At 38.9% G+C, this 19,552-nt stretch overlaps 2 protein-coding genes and 2 long non-coding RNA genes across 6 annotated transcripts; 2 read left to right on the top strand and 2 right to left on the bottom strand.

Annotated features, from left to right (window-relative positions):
• Positions 1–1,215: 1,215 nt before the first annotated feature.
• glmp (glycosylated lysosomal membrane protein) lies at positions 1,216–6,773 on the top strand. Its single transcript, XM_067612948.1, has 7 exons — positions 1,216–1,369; positions 2,166–2,327; positions 2,926–3,024; positions 3,650–3,814; positions 3,920–4,138; positions 4,304–4,572; positions 4,673–6,773. Exons 1-7 carry the CDS (start codon positions 1,259–1,261, stop codon positions 4,845–4,847), a joined length of 1,200 nt encoding a protein of 399 aa, XP_067469049.1. The 5' UTR covers positions 1,216–1,258; the 3' UTR covers positions 4,848–6,773.
• On the bottom strand, positions 1,557–4,728 carry LOC137198960 (uncharacterized). 3 transcript variants are annotated; one of them, XR_010931710.1, is made up of 3 exons: positions 4,297–4,728; positions 3,698–3,842; positions 1,557–3,040 (listed from the first exon to the last, which is right to left on the bottom strand). It is a non-coding gene; the product is annotated as an uncharacterized lncRNA (long non-coding RNA). The 3 variants fall into 3 exon arrangements; XR_010931709.1 differs by having other exon boundaries at positions 1,557–3,047; XR_010931711.1 differs by having other exon boundaries at positions 3,153–3,842.
• A 125-nt stretch (positions 6,774–6,898) lies between the features above and the next one.
• Positions 6,899–14,298, bottom strand: jtb (jumping translocation breakpoint). Its single transcript, XM_067612981.1, has 6 exons — positions 14,109–14,298; positions 11,982–12,311; positions 11,105–11,145; positions 10,927–11,006; positions 10,015–10,094; positions 6,899–8,242 (listed from the first exon to the last, which is right to left on the bottom strand). Exons 2-6 carry the CDS (start codon positions 12,068–12,070, stop codon positions 8,086–8,088), a joined length of 447 nt encoding a protein of 148 aa, XP_067469082.1. The 5' UTR covers positions 12,071–12,311; positions 14,109–14,298; the 3' UTR covers positions 6,899–8,085.
• A 2,972-nt stretch (positions 14,299–17,270) lies between these two features.
• Positions 17,271–18,898, top strand: LOC137198963 (uncharacterized). Its single transcript, XR_010931714.1, has 2 exons — positions 17,271–17,360; positions 18,763–18,898. It is a non-coding gene; the product is annotated as an uncharacterized lncRNA (long non-coding RNA).
• The last annotated feature ends 654 nt before the right edge of the window (positions 18,899–19,552 follow it).

Below are 19,552 nucleotides of genomic sequence, written 5' to 3' on the forward strand. Positions count from 1 at the left end.
TTTTGATATTTTGCCTCAGTAGTTGCACCACAACAATATGAAATGGACGGATTTTTACTTTAACATCTTTTGATACTAGAGATGGTCCAATACATGAGTTCATTGTTGATACAAAAATACTTTTTCAGCACCTCAATTTGGGGAAATGTGAACATGTTTTTCTGCAAAATCCTTTTTTTAATTGAACAAAAGTTGTCAAACGTTAAATGTCTCAGCTGCACAAGAACTTTTGAAATCCAGCTGCTCGTCTTTGTTTTTTCTTCTTTCCCATTAATCATCTCACGACCCCTCAGATTTATCTGCTGACCCTTTGGAGGGGCCCGACCCCTAGGTTGGGAACCACTGGACTAAACTAGCTAACTGTATATAAAGTAGTGTAAACTAGCTCCACCTCCAGCAGCTACAACAGTAACATGCTGCTCTAACACTGATGCTTCACTATTAATAATCTAATGATGTCATATATAATAATATATCAGTCAGAGGGACCAAACCACTACTTTTACTGCAATACTTTAACTACATCAAGCTCATAATACTTATGTACTTTTACTGCAATACTTCAACTACATCAAGCTCATAATACTTATGTACTTTTACTGCAATACTTTAACTACATCAAGCTCATAATACTTATGTACTTTTACTGCAATACTTTAACTACATCAAGCTCATAATACTTATGTACTTTTACTGCAATACTTTAACTACATCAAGCTCATAATTCTTATGTACTTTTACTGCAATACTTTAACTACATCAAGCTCATAATTCTTATGTACTTTTACTGTAGTATGATTTTTCATGCAGGACTTTTACATGTAATAGAGTATTTGTACATTGTGGTATTGGTACTTTCACTGCAGTAAATGATCTGAGTATTTCTTCTATTGCTGCTGATTGTTTCAGTCACAGTTTGTGTCTAAAGTCTGAATTAACAGACTAATTTCTTTCTGTAGAAAATAATTTGCCATAAAAATACAATACAGTAGTTTAAAATGTACTTATTCATTAAGATAACAGCTGATCTGATCAGGTAATTTGTATTTTACATAATTATTTTACATTTCGTCATGTTTTCCGGTAGTTTTATAGTTTTTATTGTCCTGTTTTTGTCTTGTTAATAATCAGTGTTGTTAATAAAGATTTAAAAAATAAAAGTAAAAAAAGCTCTGTCGGGGGGCGGGGCTTCTCCGTGGTCAGCTGACATATGAGGGAGCGGTCATGTGACCTGCGCCGCTGCTCAGTCACAACAACGATGGCGACGATGAAGAAGCGGAGCTGCAGAGTTTCTTCTCTCATTTTTCTGTTTTCTGCCTTCAGTTTGTCTGAAAGTTTGTTCAGCGGAGGAGAAACTTTCAAGAGGAAGGTGAGAAAAGATAAAAAATCTACCAGGAAACATTTAAAAAGATCGAGCCGAAGCCGACAACAGACTGACAGGTTCAGAGGAAGTGAAACTGTTTATTTATTTTACTGCTTTTAGTTTAATTTTCTTCTTTTTCTGTAACTACAATTCAGCGGTAAATATCGACCTTTAACACATCTCACACAAATAGTCTGCAGCTCCTGAAAACATCTTATTTCTTTTTTTAAATTTTTTAATTTTTCTGCACAAGATAAAATGCAGTTTGAACATGAAATGTAGTGAAATAGAAGTATGAAGTAGCATCAAACTACCTCAAAATTGTATTTAAGTGCAGTACTTGAGTAAATGTACTTAGTTACTTTCCACCGATGTTAAAATATTTAATTATTGACGATTCCTTCCGTGTTTTTTTTTTTTTTTTAAAGATTATTAAAATAATAAACATAATAATATATTAAACAATTTCCTTTATAAAAAATCTTCATAAATATTTGTGCACAGTTATGATGTTACCTGCAACAATTTATAGACAGGCAGTTAACTTATTGATGACTACATGTGATGAAGTCATCGTTATTATTATTATTATTATTATCATGTATTTATTTGTTTTATTGGGAAAGAATATGAAACTGAAAAAAACTACTTAATTGATAGACGAGAGTTTGTGATCAGATTTTCTTCATGTCTGCAGAAAGAGTCATTGATCTGTGAAAGTCAATCAATCAGTGTCCTTCATTGATCACTGATAATTGATTATTCATTGGTTTACCCAACATCTCTTCTTCTTCTCTCTCAGGTGACAGTAGAGTTGAACCCCGGCAGGGAGGCGCCTCCTGGTGGCGACCTGCTGCACGCGAGAGCCGTGGGAGACAACGACACGCTGCACTTCCTGTTCTGCAGCCTGGGGGCGCCAACGCTGCTGCTGGTCCACACCAACACGACTTCTTCTACTATCAAGGTGTGAAGGGTTCACACACACACACACACACAGACAGAGTTTATGATTTAATTTGATCTAAACACGTTTTCACTGACTCGTTAGTTTCAGTCTTTGTTCAGTTTAACAGATTGTGATCAGGTGAAATGTGTAAAACTCAATCATAATATGATGGTGTGGATGTCATATCACAGAAAAAATACTACAAATTCAACTGAGAAACTGTTGAAAATAAAAAATTAGAAAATATTCAGACACTAATGTTTGGTTTGATGAATCCAGTGAATTAAATAGAAAAAAGTGTTTTATCTCTTTGTTTCACATAGAAAACGACAATAATTGAGTCCCACTTGTTGATGTATAACTATAGATATAAATAGTATGAAGTAACTATACTTTGTTTAATGTTCATGTTTGTGGTATTTTAGTTTTCTGAGGTTATTATGCTGCAGTGTCTTGGTAGGTTTGTACACTGTGACTCCTTCAGCTTCAGTTAAAGTATAATAATCATAAACAGATTAAGATAAAGCGAGAGGTCATGTGAGTGACTGTTTTTCTTTTTGAGCTGCTTCAGTTCATGTTCCTGTTCTGTTTGTTTGTTGTGTATTTTTCCTCTCAGGTGAACTGGACTCAGTTTTTGAATCCTAACATCAGCGGCGGCCTGAAGGTGGAGCCAGAGAGCAGCGTCCTGTACAGCAACTCCGTCGTCTTCAGCAGGGTCAGTGTCCTTCCACCTTAAATCTACAAACATCAGTCCACTTTAAACATTCAAACAACATCAGTCAACCTTAAATCAAATAAACATCCTTAGTGCATTTTTAAAGGAAGATTCTGGTTTATTTGAACCTGTATTTCCCATAAATGAGGCCGTTGTGTGTCTTTGTTGTTGTCAAAAGCAGTAGGAGGCTGACGGAGGTTGCCCCGGTAACCGTCGGTAAATGCAAGGCCTTGTTCGCCTGAATCTCAATAACAGAGCTGCAGAGAGCAAAGTTAGTGTGACACTAGACTCATGAGTCTCTAAACGCTTCGCTCAGAGAGACTGAAGACAATCTCCCAGCTTTTGTTGTTGAAACTGGGTGGAAACAATTAGAGTTTAAAAAACCTGCATTGCAGAACCAATCCAAAGTCTTCAGGGCGGTGACGAGGAGACCGGGGGGGAGAGGATCACTTCCAGTAAGGTGCGTCCTTGACAGAATGTAGGTTTACCACCACATTTAGAAATCCCCAGACGATCGGTAGGCGAGGGTCACAATGGCCACATTTATGGGAAATGCAGCAGGTTCAAATAAACCAGTATTTCCCTCATCAGTCCACTTTAACCCTGTGTGTGTGTTTCTGATCAGCTGTTGGAGTACAACGACGTGAACGACACAGCCGAGGTGACCTCTGACCTCTTCCCTCCGTATGAGCTGCAGGACTTCACGTGGTCTCGTCTCAACCTGTCGGATTTTACCGCTCGGCTCTGCGGTGTTGCTGAAACCTTCACCAACGGGTCACTCTGCCTGCAGGTGGGTCGTCATGGTGACACCAGCTGACCTGTGACATCATTAGTGTGTCAGCCTGTCAGTAATCAATAAATAAAGGTTATAAATCTTTTTTTTTTTTTTCCGCAGCTGTCTGTATTTGAGTCGGAGGGGCGTGATCAGCCCTGGCCCAGTTTGCTGCACACTGCTAACTCCTCCCAGTTGGGGGTGTGGCTTGATGGTGTGTTGCCACGGGCGACTCGTTCCAGGTTCCTATTGGAGCTGCGGGCAGTGGGCGGGGCTTATCCTCTGAACACAGTGGAGGTTCATCGATCGATTGACGACGAGTACACACCGTCAATATTCCAGGTGATCAATCAGAAATTACTAATCATTAACAATCAATCAATTACTTTAATCTAAAATAATTATTAAAAGGAATTTTGACTTAAAGTTGATTTAAAACTGTTGTTTTTTTTTGTTTGTTTTTTTACTATTTAAGTGCTGAACATGTGTTGACCTCTGACCTCTCAGGTGTCTCGGTGGGTGTCGGCGGTGAACAGCAGCTCAGATGTCGGCGGGTTCGTTCAGTGGAAGCCGGTGGCGTACCGGCGCTCCGCTCCAGCTCTCGAGGACGCCACACCGTGCCGTCACTCGGAGCCGCAGCAGCGGAGCGGTGAGGCGGCGGCGTCATCGTCCCGTCTGATCCGAGCGTTCTACACACAACCGGAAACGTTCGGACTCAATGTGAGCTTCGGCCTCGCAGGAGAACCGTTCTACAACAGCACCAGGTTCCTCAGCTGGTCAGTGTTCTGCTTCATCTGTTCAATATCATTATTGATTGTTGTTTTATTTATTAGTATTTGTTTTGAATAAAGTTTTCCTCTTCTTCACGTGTTTCAGGACAGTGCTGGTGGGCGTCGGCTCTCCTCCCATTGACTCATTCTCACCGCTGGTCCTCGCCATCATGGCGGTCGGTTTGGGAACTCCCATGATCCTCCTGCTGCTGGGCGGAGTCTGCGTCTGCGTCCGGAAGAGGGCGGCGGCCTCTTCGACAGTCTACGAGCCAATCAACTGACAGCAGAGTCCCGACCAATGAGAGGACAGAGACAGTTTTAAATTTAAAGTTTGTTTTTTAAAGACTCGCTGGTTGAACTGATGAAGGTGATGTCACTCACCTGAAGACCCGCCTCTGACAGTCCGATCAGCCAATCAGAATCCAGGAGATGTTTTTTTTTTTTTTTTTTACCTGTTTCATTTTTTTCCCCCAGAGATTTTTAATAACTCGTGTTGTATCATTATTATTTGAAATAAGTGGCAAAATTTTCATGATGACATCATCTTTAAGATGAGCCTGTGACGCTCCAGTCAGCCAATCAGAACCCAAACGACAACAGTTGTTTAGTTTTTAAAGGTTAGAAAGCTGCTGACAGATCGACTCGTTAGTTTTGATGTTTTGAAACTGATCGATTTGACTGATTTTTGTCTCAAGTAGGATTCAAACCTTTTTTTTTTTTTTTTTACAATAAAACTAATTATTCAGATTATTAATTATCATTAAATCCAAACATCTGAGACGATGAGAAAATCAGAAAATGTATCTTTATTTCACTTAAAGTTGCAAAAACAACAACTAATGAATAAGTGACGATGATTTCATTTTTTAGTAAGGTCTGTTTAGCAGCAGTTCCTGAGCTTTCGATCGTAATGCCGGAGGAAGCTCGCGGTTTCAAACTGTTTCAAGCTGTGAGATGAAACTAAAGAAATGTGACAGTTTTTCTCTGAACGCTTTAAACACTAACAGCGATTCTTGAAGCAGCATCTCTGAAACCATCAACACTCGTAGTCGATGCAACTTTGTCAAAACTGGAAGCGCTTCTTCCTCTGCTTTACGCTGTAAACGCTGGTCTCCACATCGCTGCGCTATTTCGCCAAGTTGTCTTCCCACACTGACACATGAAAACACTTTTAGATGACGAGTTCACCTTTAAATCAGAGCTGGAACACTATAAATAGATCACAGGTCAACATTTGGTTTGGACAACAATGGAGGCAAATATTGGACAGAGAATAAGAGGGATGCTGTTGTTTGAGGAGTGTTTTTCCCTCTTATTTGTATTGATAATATGTTTGCAATACACATCTGGATACCCGTGTGTGTGTGTGTGTGTGTGTGTGTTTACTACATGTATGACAAAACTTTGCCAACTGCTTTGTCCTGCACAGAAAAAAACACGAGTGTTTTTCATTTATACTATCAGTGCGTAGTTGCGAGAGATGTCTAATGTTTTTGCTGGTTTGGTGTAAGGTTTTGCAAAAATAGCCTTTAGCTTCAAAGATGGTGCCTCAGCAATCTGAAAAAAGAACCTTTCGTTCACTGATCAACAGGTGGCAGCAACAAAAACCAGAGAAGACTGTCGGCTGGTAAACACTCGTAAACAATGCTGGTTTCAAACTTTAAAATACTGGTAAATGGTAAATGGACTGTACTTGTATAGCGCCTTTCTAGTCTTCCAACCACTCAAAGCGCTTTTACACTACGAATCACATTCACCCACTGATGGTTCAGCCATCAGGACCAATTTGGGGTTCAGTATCTTGCCCAAGGACACGTCGACATGTGGACTGGAGGAGCCGGGAATCGAACCGCTGATCTTCCGATTAGTGGACGACCCGCTCTACCTCCTGAGCCGCAGCCACCCTGTCACAAAATATTTCCTCAACCACAAAGACACATTTAGTGTCAACATCTCTTATTGATAAGAGAAGCTGGGAGGATATTTGAGACTCGATGTATCGTTGGAAATATTAATCAGTTTGTTTTTGTTCTTCAGATTTGATGCAGCGAGTCCTTAAACGTCAGAGGAAGCTGTTTATTTTCATATTAAATGATTGTTGCTTTGGTTTATTGGAGAGTTTGGGAGGAATGTAAAATGTTCAAAAGGTTTCTGATCAGACTGAAAACTGATTTTTACTTAAATTAAAACTTTTTCGTTTCACTGAATTCTTCCAGTTAAAGTGAGATTTTCTGTCTCGGCCACATGTGGAAATTCCAACTGACAGAATGTTGAGTCTTCCTTCGTTTCCCATGATCCTCTTGCTTTAAAGAACTACAAACATGTCACCTGCTGAGATACAGTCAGTTTATTCTTTAACTTCAGAGATAAAATCATTGAAATGTCGAACAGAAACACAAAGTCATGAATTAAAATTTGTTTCATGCTTCATGTTCAACTTTGTTTAGTTTTTTCAGATTTTTCTATTTTAGTTTTTTAACATTTTAAAAGTTTTTATCTCAAACATGTTTCAGTTGGTCAGTTTTTAAACAAACTTATTCTGGCTCAGTTTATTTCATCTGAAACAGAAAAATACAACAAAACGTATTTACAATCAAAACCAGAAAATAATTTCAACCTCCGTCTGTTTTACCCGGCGCTGCGTTCACAGACACTCAGACATTTAACTATCAGCTGCTGAATGAAACATTTAGTCGCATCTCTGACATCACAGCAGGTTTAGATGATGATGATGATGATGATGATGATGATGATGATGATGTAACTACTTCGTCTCTCCATCGGATTTATTCACAAACTTGATTTCAGAGGAAAACAAGTCCGTCACATCTGTTCAGTTCAAATCTCAGTTTGACCAATCAGAACCCGGCAGGAAGTGACGCCATCCAATCAGGTGAAGGAAGAGTTCAACTCTTTTCTGGATCCAGGATCAGAGCGATCCGGTTCCCTTCTGAGCTGTTTCACTTTTTTACATTTTCCTTCGATCACAAAAATCACATTTCAACAATTTAAAATCTGAAACCAAAAACTAAACTTTTTAAAACATTTTGAAGTGTTTATCTTTAAAGTGTTTCAACAACCTCAGGGTCCTAAAACCCTCCAGTTCAAAGCGGATCAGCTTTTGGTCATTTAATTAATTTTCATCATCTAAACATGACGTCATCTTCAGATTCACGTCGACATTTTTATATTCTCGTGTTTCACGCTGCGTGTAGAACTTATTACAGAGAATATAATCCAACAGCTGATATTATTGATTATTGATAGAGAAGTTAATTTACTGATGAAGGAAAATGGAAAAGTGAAATCAGCTCAGAGTCTCCGTGTCACTGCTGCTCGTCTCGTTTCTGACTTCTCTTTAAATAAAGTTGAAAATGAAAAAAAAATAAAAACAGTTGAGTTCTCTGCAGGGTTCTTTAGTCCTGGTCCCTGCTGGATCTCAGAGTCCACATCACTTTTAAACTCTGCGTGATGTTAAAAATACTGCTCAAAACCGGACCCGGTCCTGGTCCCGGTGTCCTAGATGGACTCGATCTGGCGGCGGACCTTCTCGGAGGCGAGGCGGTCGAGCCAGCGCTGCCGGATGACCACGAGTACGGCGAAGAGCGCCGTTAGAGCCAACATGGCCCCCTCGAACTTCCAGAAGAGATGTTCCTCCATCACTGCAGAGCGACAGCTGCAGGAAGTTACAAACACAAACAGTACTGTGAAAATCCTGCTGTACTTCCTGTCACGAGCTGAATTTATTTGATCATTTTGCGCTGAATTAAATTCTACGAACTCTGAACTTCAGGTGTTCACAGGTTAAACTCACGAGTTTATTTATTTTATTATTATAAGTTGGACTGTTCAGTTCTCTACATGCTGTACGAGACTTTTTAATGGAAACAAAAACTAAAAATGTAGATGTTCTGTTTTGTCTTTATGGGCAGAGGTTTTCAATTTTCATATCTGGCTGAATGATGTGAACAGATAGAAGAAACTGATGAAGTAGTCCTTCCTTTTGCAATCACAATAACCAACACAAATTCAAGAAATCTCTGCAAATTTTGCTGAATTACAGCAACTTTTCTGCATGAAAAGAGATCACACTTTGTTTTATTTAACCTGCACTAAGCCTTTGGTTTGCATTCAGTTAGTCAGAAGGATATAAATTGATGTTCAGACATTAAAGATGACATAATCTACCTCAAACATAAACATGGGCACTTTGTTCTGGGCTACTAGAAACATGGCGGTGCAACATGGTGGCTCTGTGGTAGAGGACCTGCTCCCTCTGTACATATAAAGGCTCATTCTAACCCCGGGATTCCACCGGGCGTGTGCGCCGCGTTCCGGCTCCGATGTGGTTTTGCTCCGTCCTCTGCACGGCGCCCTATTCCACCGGGAGCGTGTCAGAAGCGGAGCGTCTTCACTGCGGGGAAGCCTTCCACCGTTTAAAGTCAGTTGCACTCCTACTACAGTAATTACAGCAGCCTGGTCAAAGCTGATAAAGTCCCTTAAGGCTACTGTAATTACTGCAGTAGCAGGGCAACTAAACTGCCCAATTTTGTTAACTTGATTTGGTCATTTTCCTTGATCTTTGTGCTTCTACTATGGTTAAGTAGGCCACGTAGTTAAATGGTTTTTTTATTTGTCTGTTTTAAATGCGTTTATTGTTGATATACGACCAGGAGTCTGCACGGGGTGTTTTATTTTGAAAATTGACCAGATGCTCAAATGCTGTTTCTGTGTCTGACTTCCTGCCCAGCTCGATCTGCTCTGTGCTGCTTCCGTAAAAAAACAGACGAGGCATCTATCTTTAGCGCAGTGGAGCAGAGCCGCTTCTGGGATGCTTCTGAAACGCGTCGCAGCGTGCCCGGTGGAATCAGATACATTGACTAGAGTGGCCGCGATCAGCTCCAGCAGCCACGTTGGAGCTGGAACGCGGCGCACACGCACCCGGTGGAATTCAGGGGTAAGGTAACGAAAACACAATGATTCTTATTTACAGGTGATTATACACTAATTAAAACATATTTATGAATATTATATTCCATTCCTGCCAAGTCTGTTCCACTGGATGCCACTAAATTCTACACACTGGTCCTTTAATTAAGGCTTATAAATGAAACTCAAGTACAGTATTTTCAACGGTTCTCATGTTCAGAAAATACATTCAAGGATCAGCACTGAAATATAGTTGTTTATGTGATATGCAGTATGCTTTTTATCCAAGGAAGTGATAACATATGACTCTTCATTGGTAGTAAGACAGAGAAAAAAAAAAATCGCATTATTTTCCTTTATGTGCAATTTTTCCTAATTCCTGCTATTTTGCTGCAGAAGACACACGTACCACTTTTGTTTATATGTGTTCTTTAAAAGAAAACCTAAGAAAAGTAAATAACAAAAACAAAAAGAAAACTAGACGAGAAACTAAATAACATTTCAGGATCTCAGTCTGACCTCTTGTACTCGTCTTTGTTGGATTTGGTGCAGTTGACTCTCTCCACGTATCCCGTCTGTCCGCAGGCCAACCACGACTTCTGAAACGCAACACACACATTTATCACGTCAACCATCAACACACATACCAGGGAGGGAAATTAACAGGGCAAAATGCCTCTAAAAAATGTAAAGTTAACCTTGAAATTGGGACGGTGGTTAAAGACCTAATGTATTTTGCAAAGCATGTCTGGATTTTGCTCTGTATTCATAGTGTGACTGGGAAATGTCTGGGACAGCTGGGCTTCCGTACCTCCTCCTCCTGCTCCAGTGCTGTGAGGTTGTGAGGCGTCAACGTTACCAACATGGAGCGTTTTTTTATTTCGCAAACCTTTCACACTTCCAACTGAGTCACAGTCAGTTGGAAATGAAAGCAGGTTAAGAAATGAGGACAGTGGCTGAGCCCTGAGGCTTAAAAAGCTACCAGAGCTGTCAGAGCGCATGTTATTTTACACCATAGAGTGCCAAACATGACATGCAGACAATCAGCAATGTTGTTGAGATGTTGAACTCTGACGCTGTTATGTAACGTTGTGTTTATTGTTGATACGTTTGAAATCTGATGTGTAAAAATACTCACACAGTTAGAATCTGTAACTGGGATTTTAACTCAGTGTGAGTATTTTTATACATTAAATATTCTTGCATCATAAGTTTGGCTGCTTTTTTCAATAAGAGCCATTGAATATTAGTCTGTCATGCAACATCATCATCCAACCACCATCACTGAATAGCTGCTTCCATTAGTCTCACCAGTTCACTAACATCATGCAAGCTAACACGATGAGCTAACTAGTATGTTAAGCTAACAACATGTTAATCTTCAAATCTTTAAATGTTCTTCATACTCATTCAGAAATATCAAACTCGTACCGTCTGGAAGGAGTTGCACTGAGAACACTCCATCGTCACCACGAACTCCTCCAGCAGCCAGCAGGGGGCGACCGCAGCTGCTGCAGGACAAACAGAGATCAAAGGTCACACTTTGATTGTTCTGATGGAGAACCTAATGTTCTGACAGAACACTGAGTTGGTTTGAGGTGTTTAGTACCTGCAGTTTTCTCTTCACTCAGCAGAGCCGCTCCAAACACTCTGAAAAACAAACAGGAACAAATCAGACCAGGTTCTGGTTCTCACTCAGTTTCAGGTGTTCTTTTAGTGCTGGTTTAGTTCTCCTGAGAAAAAAATATCTGGCTCTTCAGCTGCTAGATGTTCTTCACTTAGTCTATCTGCTGTTTGCTGCTGAGCAGGTAGTGTACCGTGGCTTTATCAAAGTGAACGAACCCAACATAACAGTCATTATGACCCTTTGAAGTACTCACCACAACCCTCTAAAAGGATCACTAGAACCACTTAAAAAACATTTGAAACTCATAAAGGACCATTAGAATCCCCTAAAAGACTACAAGAAGCACCAGAACCACCTAAAGGACCATTAGAACCTCTTAAAGGACTACTAGAATCACCTCAAGGACTATTAGCACCCTCTACATAACTAATAGACTAGTCCAAAGGATCACTAGAACCACCCAAAGGACTACTAGAAACACGTAAAGGACCATTATAAACTCATATAGGACTGTTATAACCTCCTAAAGGATTACTATAACCCTTCAAAGGACTACTAGAACCACCTAAATGACCATTAGAACTACATATAGGACTACTAGAACTACGCAAAGGACTAATAAGAGTACCTAAAGGACTACTAGAACCCTTGGCAGGACTACTACAACAGCCCAAAGGATCACTAGAACCATCCAAAGGACTACTAGAAATACCTAAAGGACTAGTAGAATTACCAAAAGGACCATTAGAAACACCTAAAATGACTAATAGGATCCCCAATAGATGACTAACCCTAATGAGGACCACTTGAATCATCTCAATTACCACTAGAAACTCCCCAGTCCCTAGATTGGACTTACCTGAGGGACACGAGGCCCCAGAATAGGGCGTGCAGGGCGAGGATTCGAGGCCGACAGCACGCCACGGGGATCCGACAGTCGCTCTCCATCAGCCTGCTCCTCCACCAGGACGATACCACAGCCACAATGTCTGTCTCTCTGACTGTCTGTCTGACTGTCTGTCTGTCTGACTGTCTGTCTGTCTATCTATCTGACTATATGTCTGACTGACTATATGTCTCTCTCTGAGTTTCTGTTTGTCTCTCTTTGAGTGTCTGTTTGTCTGTTTACATGATGATCTAACTGAACTGTGGGTTCATTTTTGGTTTAAAGTCTCAAGGCTGCCGAAACCTGAAAGATAAAACAGAACAGATCAATCAATCAGTCAGTCAGGCTGGTTAGCTCTGATCAACACCACTCTGATCAATCACAGCATTCACACTCGTTAACAGAATCATTCTGTTTTTAAAAAGTTAATCTGAAGCTCAGCTGGTGACGACTCACTGTGTTTTGAAGTTTATCAGTCAGCTGATTGCAGATGATTGATCAATACTATTATGTATCGTCTGTTTCATCACAGTTTCAACATACATTTCCTTTTTTATCAACACGAAGAGTTTTACTTCATTTACTTCTAGTTCTGAATCATTTGTACAATCTTTGCATTGGAGAAAACATTTATTAGATTCTGAATGTTCTCCTAGAACGAGAAAGTTTGATAAACACAAAGTTCATGTACTTTATTTCATATTTTACATAATAATCTTCTCCATCGTGATCTCTGATTTCTGTCTCCAGACTCTGCAATAATTATTTAATTTTTTTTTATTTTTAGTTGGGTGAATGCTGTTTTTCTTCTGTAAAGTTAGTTCTGTTTTTTTGGAGTTAGGTTCAAACTAGGGGTGTGCCAGTATCAAATTTTCACGCTACGATTATTGTAGGTAAAAATATCACGGTAAACGATATCAGCACAAAAAGAAAGTTTACTGAAATCCTACTATTAGTGCTAAAATATAGTTAAATGACTCCACACCATGATCATCTTGGATTATATTCATGATCTGTATGTTGCAGTTTTATTACAGTTAAACAGTTAAATACTGGGACAGCTAACTTGAAATCACTTTAAACGCAGCTCAGTGTTGGATTCTAAGCACACGTCACTGTGGTATAATATTATACGTTTTATTAGCACATCTCTAATTCAAACATTCAAAAATGAGCCCAACTTCCAGCCAAACTTTTTCTCGGTTGTACTGGGTTATGTGACAGAAACAAATAGTTATATTATTAATTTTATTAAAAATGTTAATTTTTCAAGTTGAAGGGATAAATTCAGAATGTTTCCAAAATCGACCTCTTTTTGGAAAGATATTAAGCAAATAGAAATAATGATCCTGGAAATGACTTAAGCGTCGGGAAAAGTTCATCTGATTCAGGTTTATTGCCAAGTAGGTTTGCACATACAAGGAATTTGCTTTGGTGTTGTGGTGCATGAAAATAATAAACAGAAGGTAAGTGAAAAGGGCTATTGAATTATACATCGTGACTAAGAATTAATAAAAAATGTGTTGCTGTGAACACAATATACATAACTAAAATATTCCACGTTTGTTAATACTGATAATTGGTAATCCCTTACAATAATTAATTCTTGGTAAAAGGAAAAAGTTGGGATCAAACAACTTTACAATAACTACAGTTTCAGTTTCATCAAAGTCTCAGTTTCATCTAAATTTACAGTTTTAAACAGGAAACTGGGTAGAAATGATTCCTTTAATGAGACCAGTAAAGTAAAACGTTCGTATTACTTCTTGTTGTTCCGTTTTTATCTCTGACGTTTAAATCACTGAAACTTTCAGACCCAAAACAAATCTGAGTTAGCAAGGGAGCTAACGAAGCTAATCACGATTCCAGATTATTATTTTACTAAAATAAATGACACAGTAAATTATCTCAGTTTAAAGTCAGTATCGAGTTACGGTTAAGTGTTATCTAACACCTTAATTAACGCTGAGTGTTTGTGTCGTTGAGAAATGTTATCCAGCTGTCTGCGTGCTAATGCTAACAGTTAACATGCGAACACTGTTTTTATCCGCAGCTACATGCTAACGTTAGCTTAGCATAGCTCCGGGTCTGACCACTCACCGGAACCCGCTGAAACAGCCGCCATCTTAACATCAAGCCGGGAAGCGACAGGAGAAAGAAAAACTGTCCGAAAACGGGCTAAAGCTGCCGTTTGACGGGGTTCTGATATAATCCACCGACTGTTAACAGGATCGATCAGCAGCCGAGACCGACAAGGTGGTGTCTAATTACACAGTTAACACTTCCGGTAGAGAACCTTCACAATAAACGTGTAATTTCCATGGATTCTACAAAAAAAGCAAGAAAAGAAAAAGGGACACCACACATTACATTATATTATTATATATGAGAGTCACTTCATGCTTTCATTAGAGATATTTAAATTCATGGTATGTTTGTGTTTTGTGCTGCTTTGTACTGTCCTTGTTGAGTTTCGTGTCGAAATGTATGTATATGTATTGTTGAATTGTGTTTTGTGCTTAAATGTATGTATATGTATTGTTGAGTCTTGTGCAGTTTCACGTATTTCATGAAACTTTCGTTCAGTTTTATTTTTATGTATTTTACTGTTGAGTTTTATGTATCTTAAAAGCACATCTAGGGACGGGTGTTGTGTTGCAAACTAGCTTAGGCTAAGTGCTATATACTTTCTCCTATGCAAATAAATATTAAATAAATAAATAAATATGAATGTATAATAAGGAAATAACAAATTGATCCAGGTTTGTTTCTTTTGGATCTTTCAGGCTCTCAGATCTGTGTATAATGTCATCTCATGTAATGTGTATGTCTACATGCTGTTTACCCCCCCCCCCCCCTTTTCATCCCTTAAGGTTTGTGATCTGTGTCTGAAAATTAAATAAAATGTTGTGTCATTAACTAATGAATAATTTCAGCCCTAGTTCTAAACATTTCACAACCGTCTTGAAAATCTGTGTAATTGTTACCTCAGCTTCCACCATTAAACCGTTTTTGATACAAAACTGCTTCTGCTTTCCCAAATGTAAAAATTAACCTTTACTTTGAAGGTAGACAGATGCGTCACTTCCGGTCCCCGCGTGGCCTCGTTCTGGTGTTGTGTTGGAAACGTAAACGTTGGACAGACATGTTACGTCATCAGAGTGTTTCTGCAGCCTTCAGGTTCATGATCAGGTTAATGGTTGAATAAGATAAATTAAACAACAAATATGACTTTCATTCATTTATACTTTTATAGAGCTTCTATAGAACTTTTCCTTTCACAACTGGGATAACTCTATCTGCTGAGGAAGACCATCAAAAGCTCCAGGACAGCTACTAAATGGACCTTGTGGTGTGATTTTTTTTATCAGCTTCTATTTCAGCTTTTATTTATTCATGTATTCATTTTTTTTTATGTTTTTCTTTTGTTATCAGATACAATATATATTTTCCATACATGTTTAGCATCTTTTTTTATATATTAATACAACACATCATAAATAATAAAACAAATGAAATCCACAATAAACAGCTCAAAACTAAAATATAAAATTAAACTATTCATATTCTGTGTTGAAAGTTTGTGTGTGAATGTTTTAAAGCCACGGGACGACTTTTCTTACACTTCTGAAGTTTAAAAACAAAGACGAGAACAACGTTTTTTCTCACAGTTCAGTTCCATTCATGGAGGGAATGTTTGTTGTCCGACAAAATAAACACAAAGGACAGTTTATGATAAAGTTGAGTCCCAGCAGGTCAAACATGTCATCATCATCTTCACAGACTGCGGAGGAAGAAGTGTGAACACCTGGAGCCGCGTGGACAGCGACACACCTGACCAGACTGGCTCCGCCCCCAAGTCCGCCGCCACCAGCAGTACTTCTCCAGGTTACACTGAAAGAGAGACGAGAGACCATCTGATCCCTCTAAATAACAAACAGCCCAAAGCAGATTTAATTACTGTAATGTCCCGATTATAAGACAACGCCTCCCTTTCCTGAAGCTGTTTAAGTAGAAAAGACATTTTGAAGATACAACACTTTGAGAACAGTGTAAAAATACTCCATTACAAGTAAAAGTCCTGCATGAAAAATCCCACTTATGTAAAAGTACATAAGTTAAAGTATTATTATATTTCTCATCCTCAAATATAAGACAACCTTTTCAAATGTCATTTCCAGCATAAAATATTGTCTTACATTTAGGACAATGCAGAAAAAATATAGATGAGTTTTTCTGTTGTTATTCAAGCTAACGCCATCTCAGTGACTCTGCAGCTCCTCTCGGCTTTATGGAGCTTTATAGTGAGTTTCAGCTCATTGTTTATCTGTCCGGCTGCAACTTTACTGTTCTGGTTCACTCTCAGTGTCTCATAGCGTCGTTTTCAGAGAAAAAGCTGTAAAAAGCCGCTGTACACTACCTTAAAAGCAATCAACTTAAAAGCTGATGCTATGTCAGTGTTGTGTTCACTGCATGTTTCTGCTGGAAACTAGTTGACAAAACATTAGTTATTGATCAGTTATTGCAGGTTTAACGACATTGATTTTATGGGGTTACAGGTTTGTTCAGGAGTGGAATGTCCACAAAACGTTAGCATAGCTGTCCTGATATTTATTTAGGCATTTGGGGAAGTTCACACTCCAGAGTTAGTTTCAAAGCAGCCATGTCCTTCATTATGCAGAACTTTACGACTTAATAAAATCTAAACGGGTGAGTTATAAAAAAATTCACCCCCCGTACAGTTGTCATGAAAGAGGAAATTAGCTACAGAGACCAAAACCGTTGTTTGTACCAGGCTGTAAACATGTTTATTTCTGCTGTAAAGTTGGGTATTTTAACATGGGGGTCTATGGGGATTGACTCGCTTTTAGAGCCTCAAGTGGCCATTCAAGGAACTGCAGTTTTTGGCTTCATTTTATAACCCCGGAGGTTACTGCTTGTTCCAAACAGGGTTATGTTACAACAAATAACACAACAAACTAAAATCTTTGCTTTATTCTCCCCTCCATCCTCCAAACAAGCTCTCAAACTCTTGTTAATTTGTTAACTCGTGTTAGTGAATGATCACAGACTGAAGCTCTGCTGCATAAATCACTCAACCGTTTAAAGTTGTCATCACACAGTTTGTGCTTTAAGGTTCGGAGATGCTTGTTTTTACCAGAACGGTGACTCTGCGTCTCTTCAGGCGTCGACAGAGTCCAGGAAGTCGACGGAAGCCGTCGTTCTTCAGAGAGGTGACGACGTTTGACTCCGAGTTCACTGCAGCTTCAACCTGACGCACAGAAACACCAACATGTCAATCAAGACGACAACATCCATCTTTTATTACTCTTTGCCTCACAAAGCTCACAGGTAGATGTTTACTGTCTGAATGTTCTGCAGTTTGTTTCTGTTTTATTTTGACATGTTTGAATGAAGGATTTAAATGTTGAAAACTTTCTTCCTTCTGTTGTAATTTGTTCTGTTTTGATCAAATACCTCAACACTTCAGCCCCTGAAACCTTTTAGCACTTGTTGATCGTTTGTTGCACTACTTCCTTGTTGTTTCTTATGCACGTGTCTACTTCCAGTCATTTCTTACTTTAATCATCTCTCAGTCTTATCACACTTATACCTGCTCAGCTACTTAAGTGTTTGTAGTACGGCTCTTTCTGAGTCACTGTCCTCTAATGCTTGATTGTCTCGTCTCGCTTGTAAGTCTCTTTGGATAAAAGCATCAGCCAAATGACAAAATGCAAATGTAAAATGAAAACAATGTCTTGTTTTTATGATGTAAAGTGAGAACGTGTCAACAGAAGTTTGTTTTCACAATCGTCTGTTGATGAAGGGAAGTTTCTCTGTGCTCACCTTAAAGGACGGGTTCACAATTTTTTAAGTGTCTTAAACCAACAGTCAGGAGCCCAAATGAACATTAAAGCTGTTTTTCTTGTTGTAATCATTCCTCCTGTTCATACTGACCATTAGAAGATCCCTTCATAATGACCTTACAATGGAAGTGATGGGGGACAAAATCCACAGTCCTCCTTCTGTGCAAAAATGTATTTAAAAGTTTATCTGAAGCTAATATGAAGCTTCAGCGTCCAAATGAGTCAAATCAAGTAGATATCTTTCAACGTTACAGTCTTTTTAGTGCCAAAGTCCCTCTTTTTGTTACTATACTTCCACCTGCAGCTCAACAGGGAAACACTGTCCGAGGAAACACAAAGAGGGAATTTGATGCTAAAAAGACTGTAAATGTGTCAGATATCCACTTGATATGACTAACTCAGACTGATGAAGCTGAATAGAAGCTTCACACAGACTTTTAAATGACTGTGTGGACACACTGTGGATTTTGGCCTCCATCACTTCCATTGAAAGCACATTTGAAGGATCTTTTAATATCCAGTATGAACAGGAGGAATGATTACTGCGAGGAAAACCTCTTTCACTGCTCATATGGACACCTGACTGCTGTTTTAACACACACTTGAAAAATTGTGAACCTGTCCTTTAAATCTCTGTTGAACACCTGGACCTACCTGAATGATTTATCACAACTAGTTTGGAGCCAATTGTGGTTCAGTATACAACATATACTAGTGTGATGTAGACACTTGATGCCTCCAGTGCACAAACACTGAGAATGGATTTTACAGTGAAGTAGGAGACTCCTGTGTCCAAAAGTTAAACTTTAGAAATATTAATATTTACATATTTGAATGAATTTTTAACAATTTACATGTAGTTTAACCTTAACTGTGTTCTTTCCCAGCATGCACCTGTCCTACCTGCGGTGGAGGTGTCGGCAGACTGCATTTGACTGTTTGCAGACAGACGCAGCAGATCAGCAGCAGAAAGACTGCACACAGCTTCATCTGTCAATCAACTGTCAATCAACTGTCAATCAACTGTCAATCAACTGTCAATAAAAAAGGACTCTGTTCATCCACCGCTTGATCTCTCGTCTTCTTCTTCTGTGGGAATAAAAGCAGTCGGCAGTTGAGGGAGGAAACATGATAATCCTCTTAGTCTGGTTTAAGAGTCACATGACATCATGATGACATCACACACATACACACACACACACACACACACACACACCTCTGAGTGAGCTGTACAGTCCACCTGAGACAGACAAAAGAAATTAAAGCTGATGACAATGACGTCTACAGAGAATAAATGTCATAAACACTCATTAAATGAGTTAACAAATAATAATAAATAAACACAATTAGACTTAAATTAAAATAAATAATAATAATAATAATAACAACAATAATAATAATATAACGTTACCTTTGCTAACTGGACGCTTCCCTTCAGTCTGGTTGCTGCTTTCTCGAACTCTGGAGCTAATTTCTTACATCAACCACACCTGAGAGGTGAGGAAGAGGAGCATGAGGAGGAAGGTGAGGATGAGGAAGTAGAGGAAGATGAGGGGGAAGGAGGACGAGGAGGTAGGAAAGACTAGGAATGAAATTTTGTAATTCAGTAAGAATAATATCTTAGGAGAACAAAGCTGATAGAGAGAATATAACTTTATTTAATTAATTTTATTTTTC

The sequence above is a fragment of the Thunnus thynnus genome, chromosome 15, assembly GCF_963924715.1.
Source record: "Thunnus thynnus chromosome 15, fThuThy2.1, whole genome shotgun sequence".
Classification (NCBI taxonomy): Eukaryota; Metazoa; Chordata; class Actinopteri; order Scombriformes; family Scombridae; genus Thunnus; species Thunnus thynnus.

Excerpts from the sequence above, each read along its gene's own strand:
- glmp (XM_067612948.1), top strand. The coding sequence starts at position 1,259 with ATGGCGACGATGAAGAAGCGGAGCTGCAGAGTTTCTTCTCTCATTTTT. Across the intron at positions 1,370-2,165 it reads GAGAAACTTTCAAGAGGAAG|GTGACAGTAGAGTTGAACCC; the intron begins GTGAGAAAAGAT and ends CTTCTCTCTCAG. Across the intron at positions 3,815-3,919 it reads ACGGGTCACTCTGCCTGCAG|CTGTCTGTATTTGAGTCGGA; the intron begins GTGGGTCGTCAT and ends TTTTTTCCGCAG.
- jtb (XM_067612981.1), bottom strand. The coding sequence starts at position 12,070 with ATGGAGAGCGACTGTCGGATCCCCGTGGCGTGCTGTCGGCCTCGAATC. Across the intron at positions 10,095-10,926 it reads AGTGCAACTCCTTCCAGACG|AAGTCGTGGTTGGCCTGCGG; the intron begins GTACGAGTTTGA and ends GTTGCGTTTCAG. Across the intron at positions 8,243-10,014 it reads AACAAAGACGAGTACAAGAG|CTGTCGCTCTGCAGTGATGG; the intron begins GTCAGACTGAGA and ends AACTTCCTGCAG.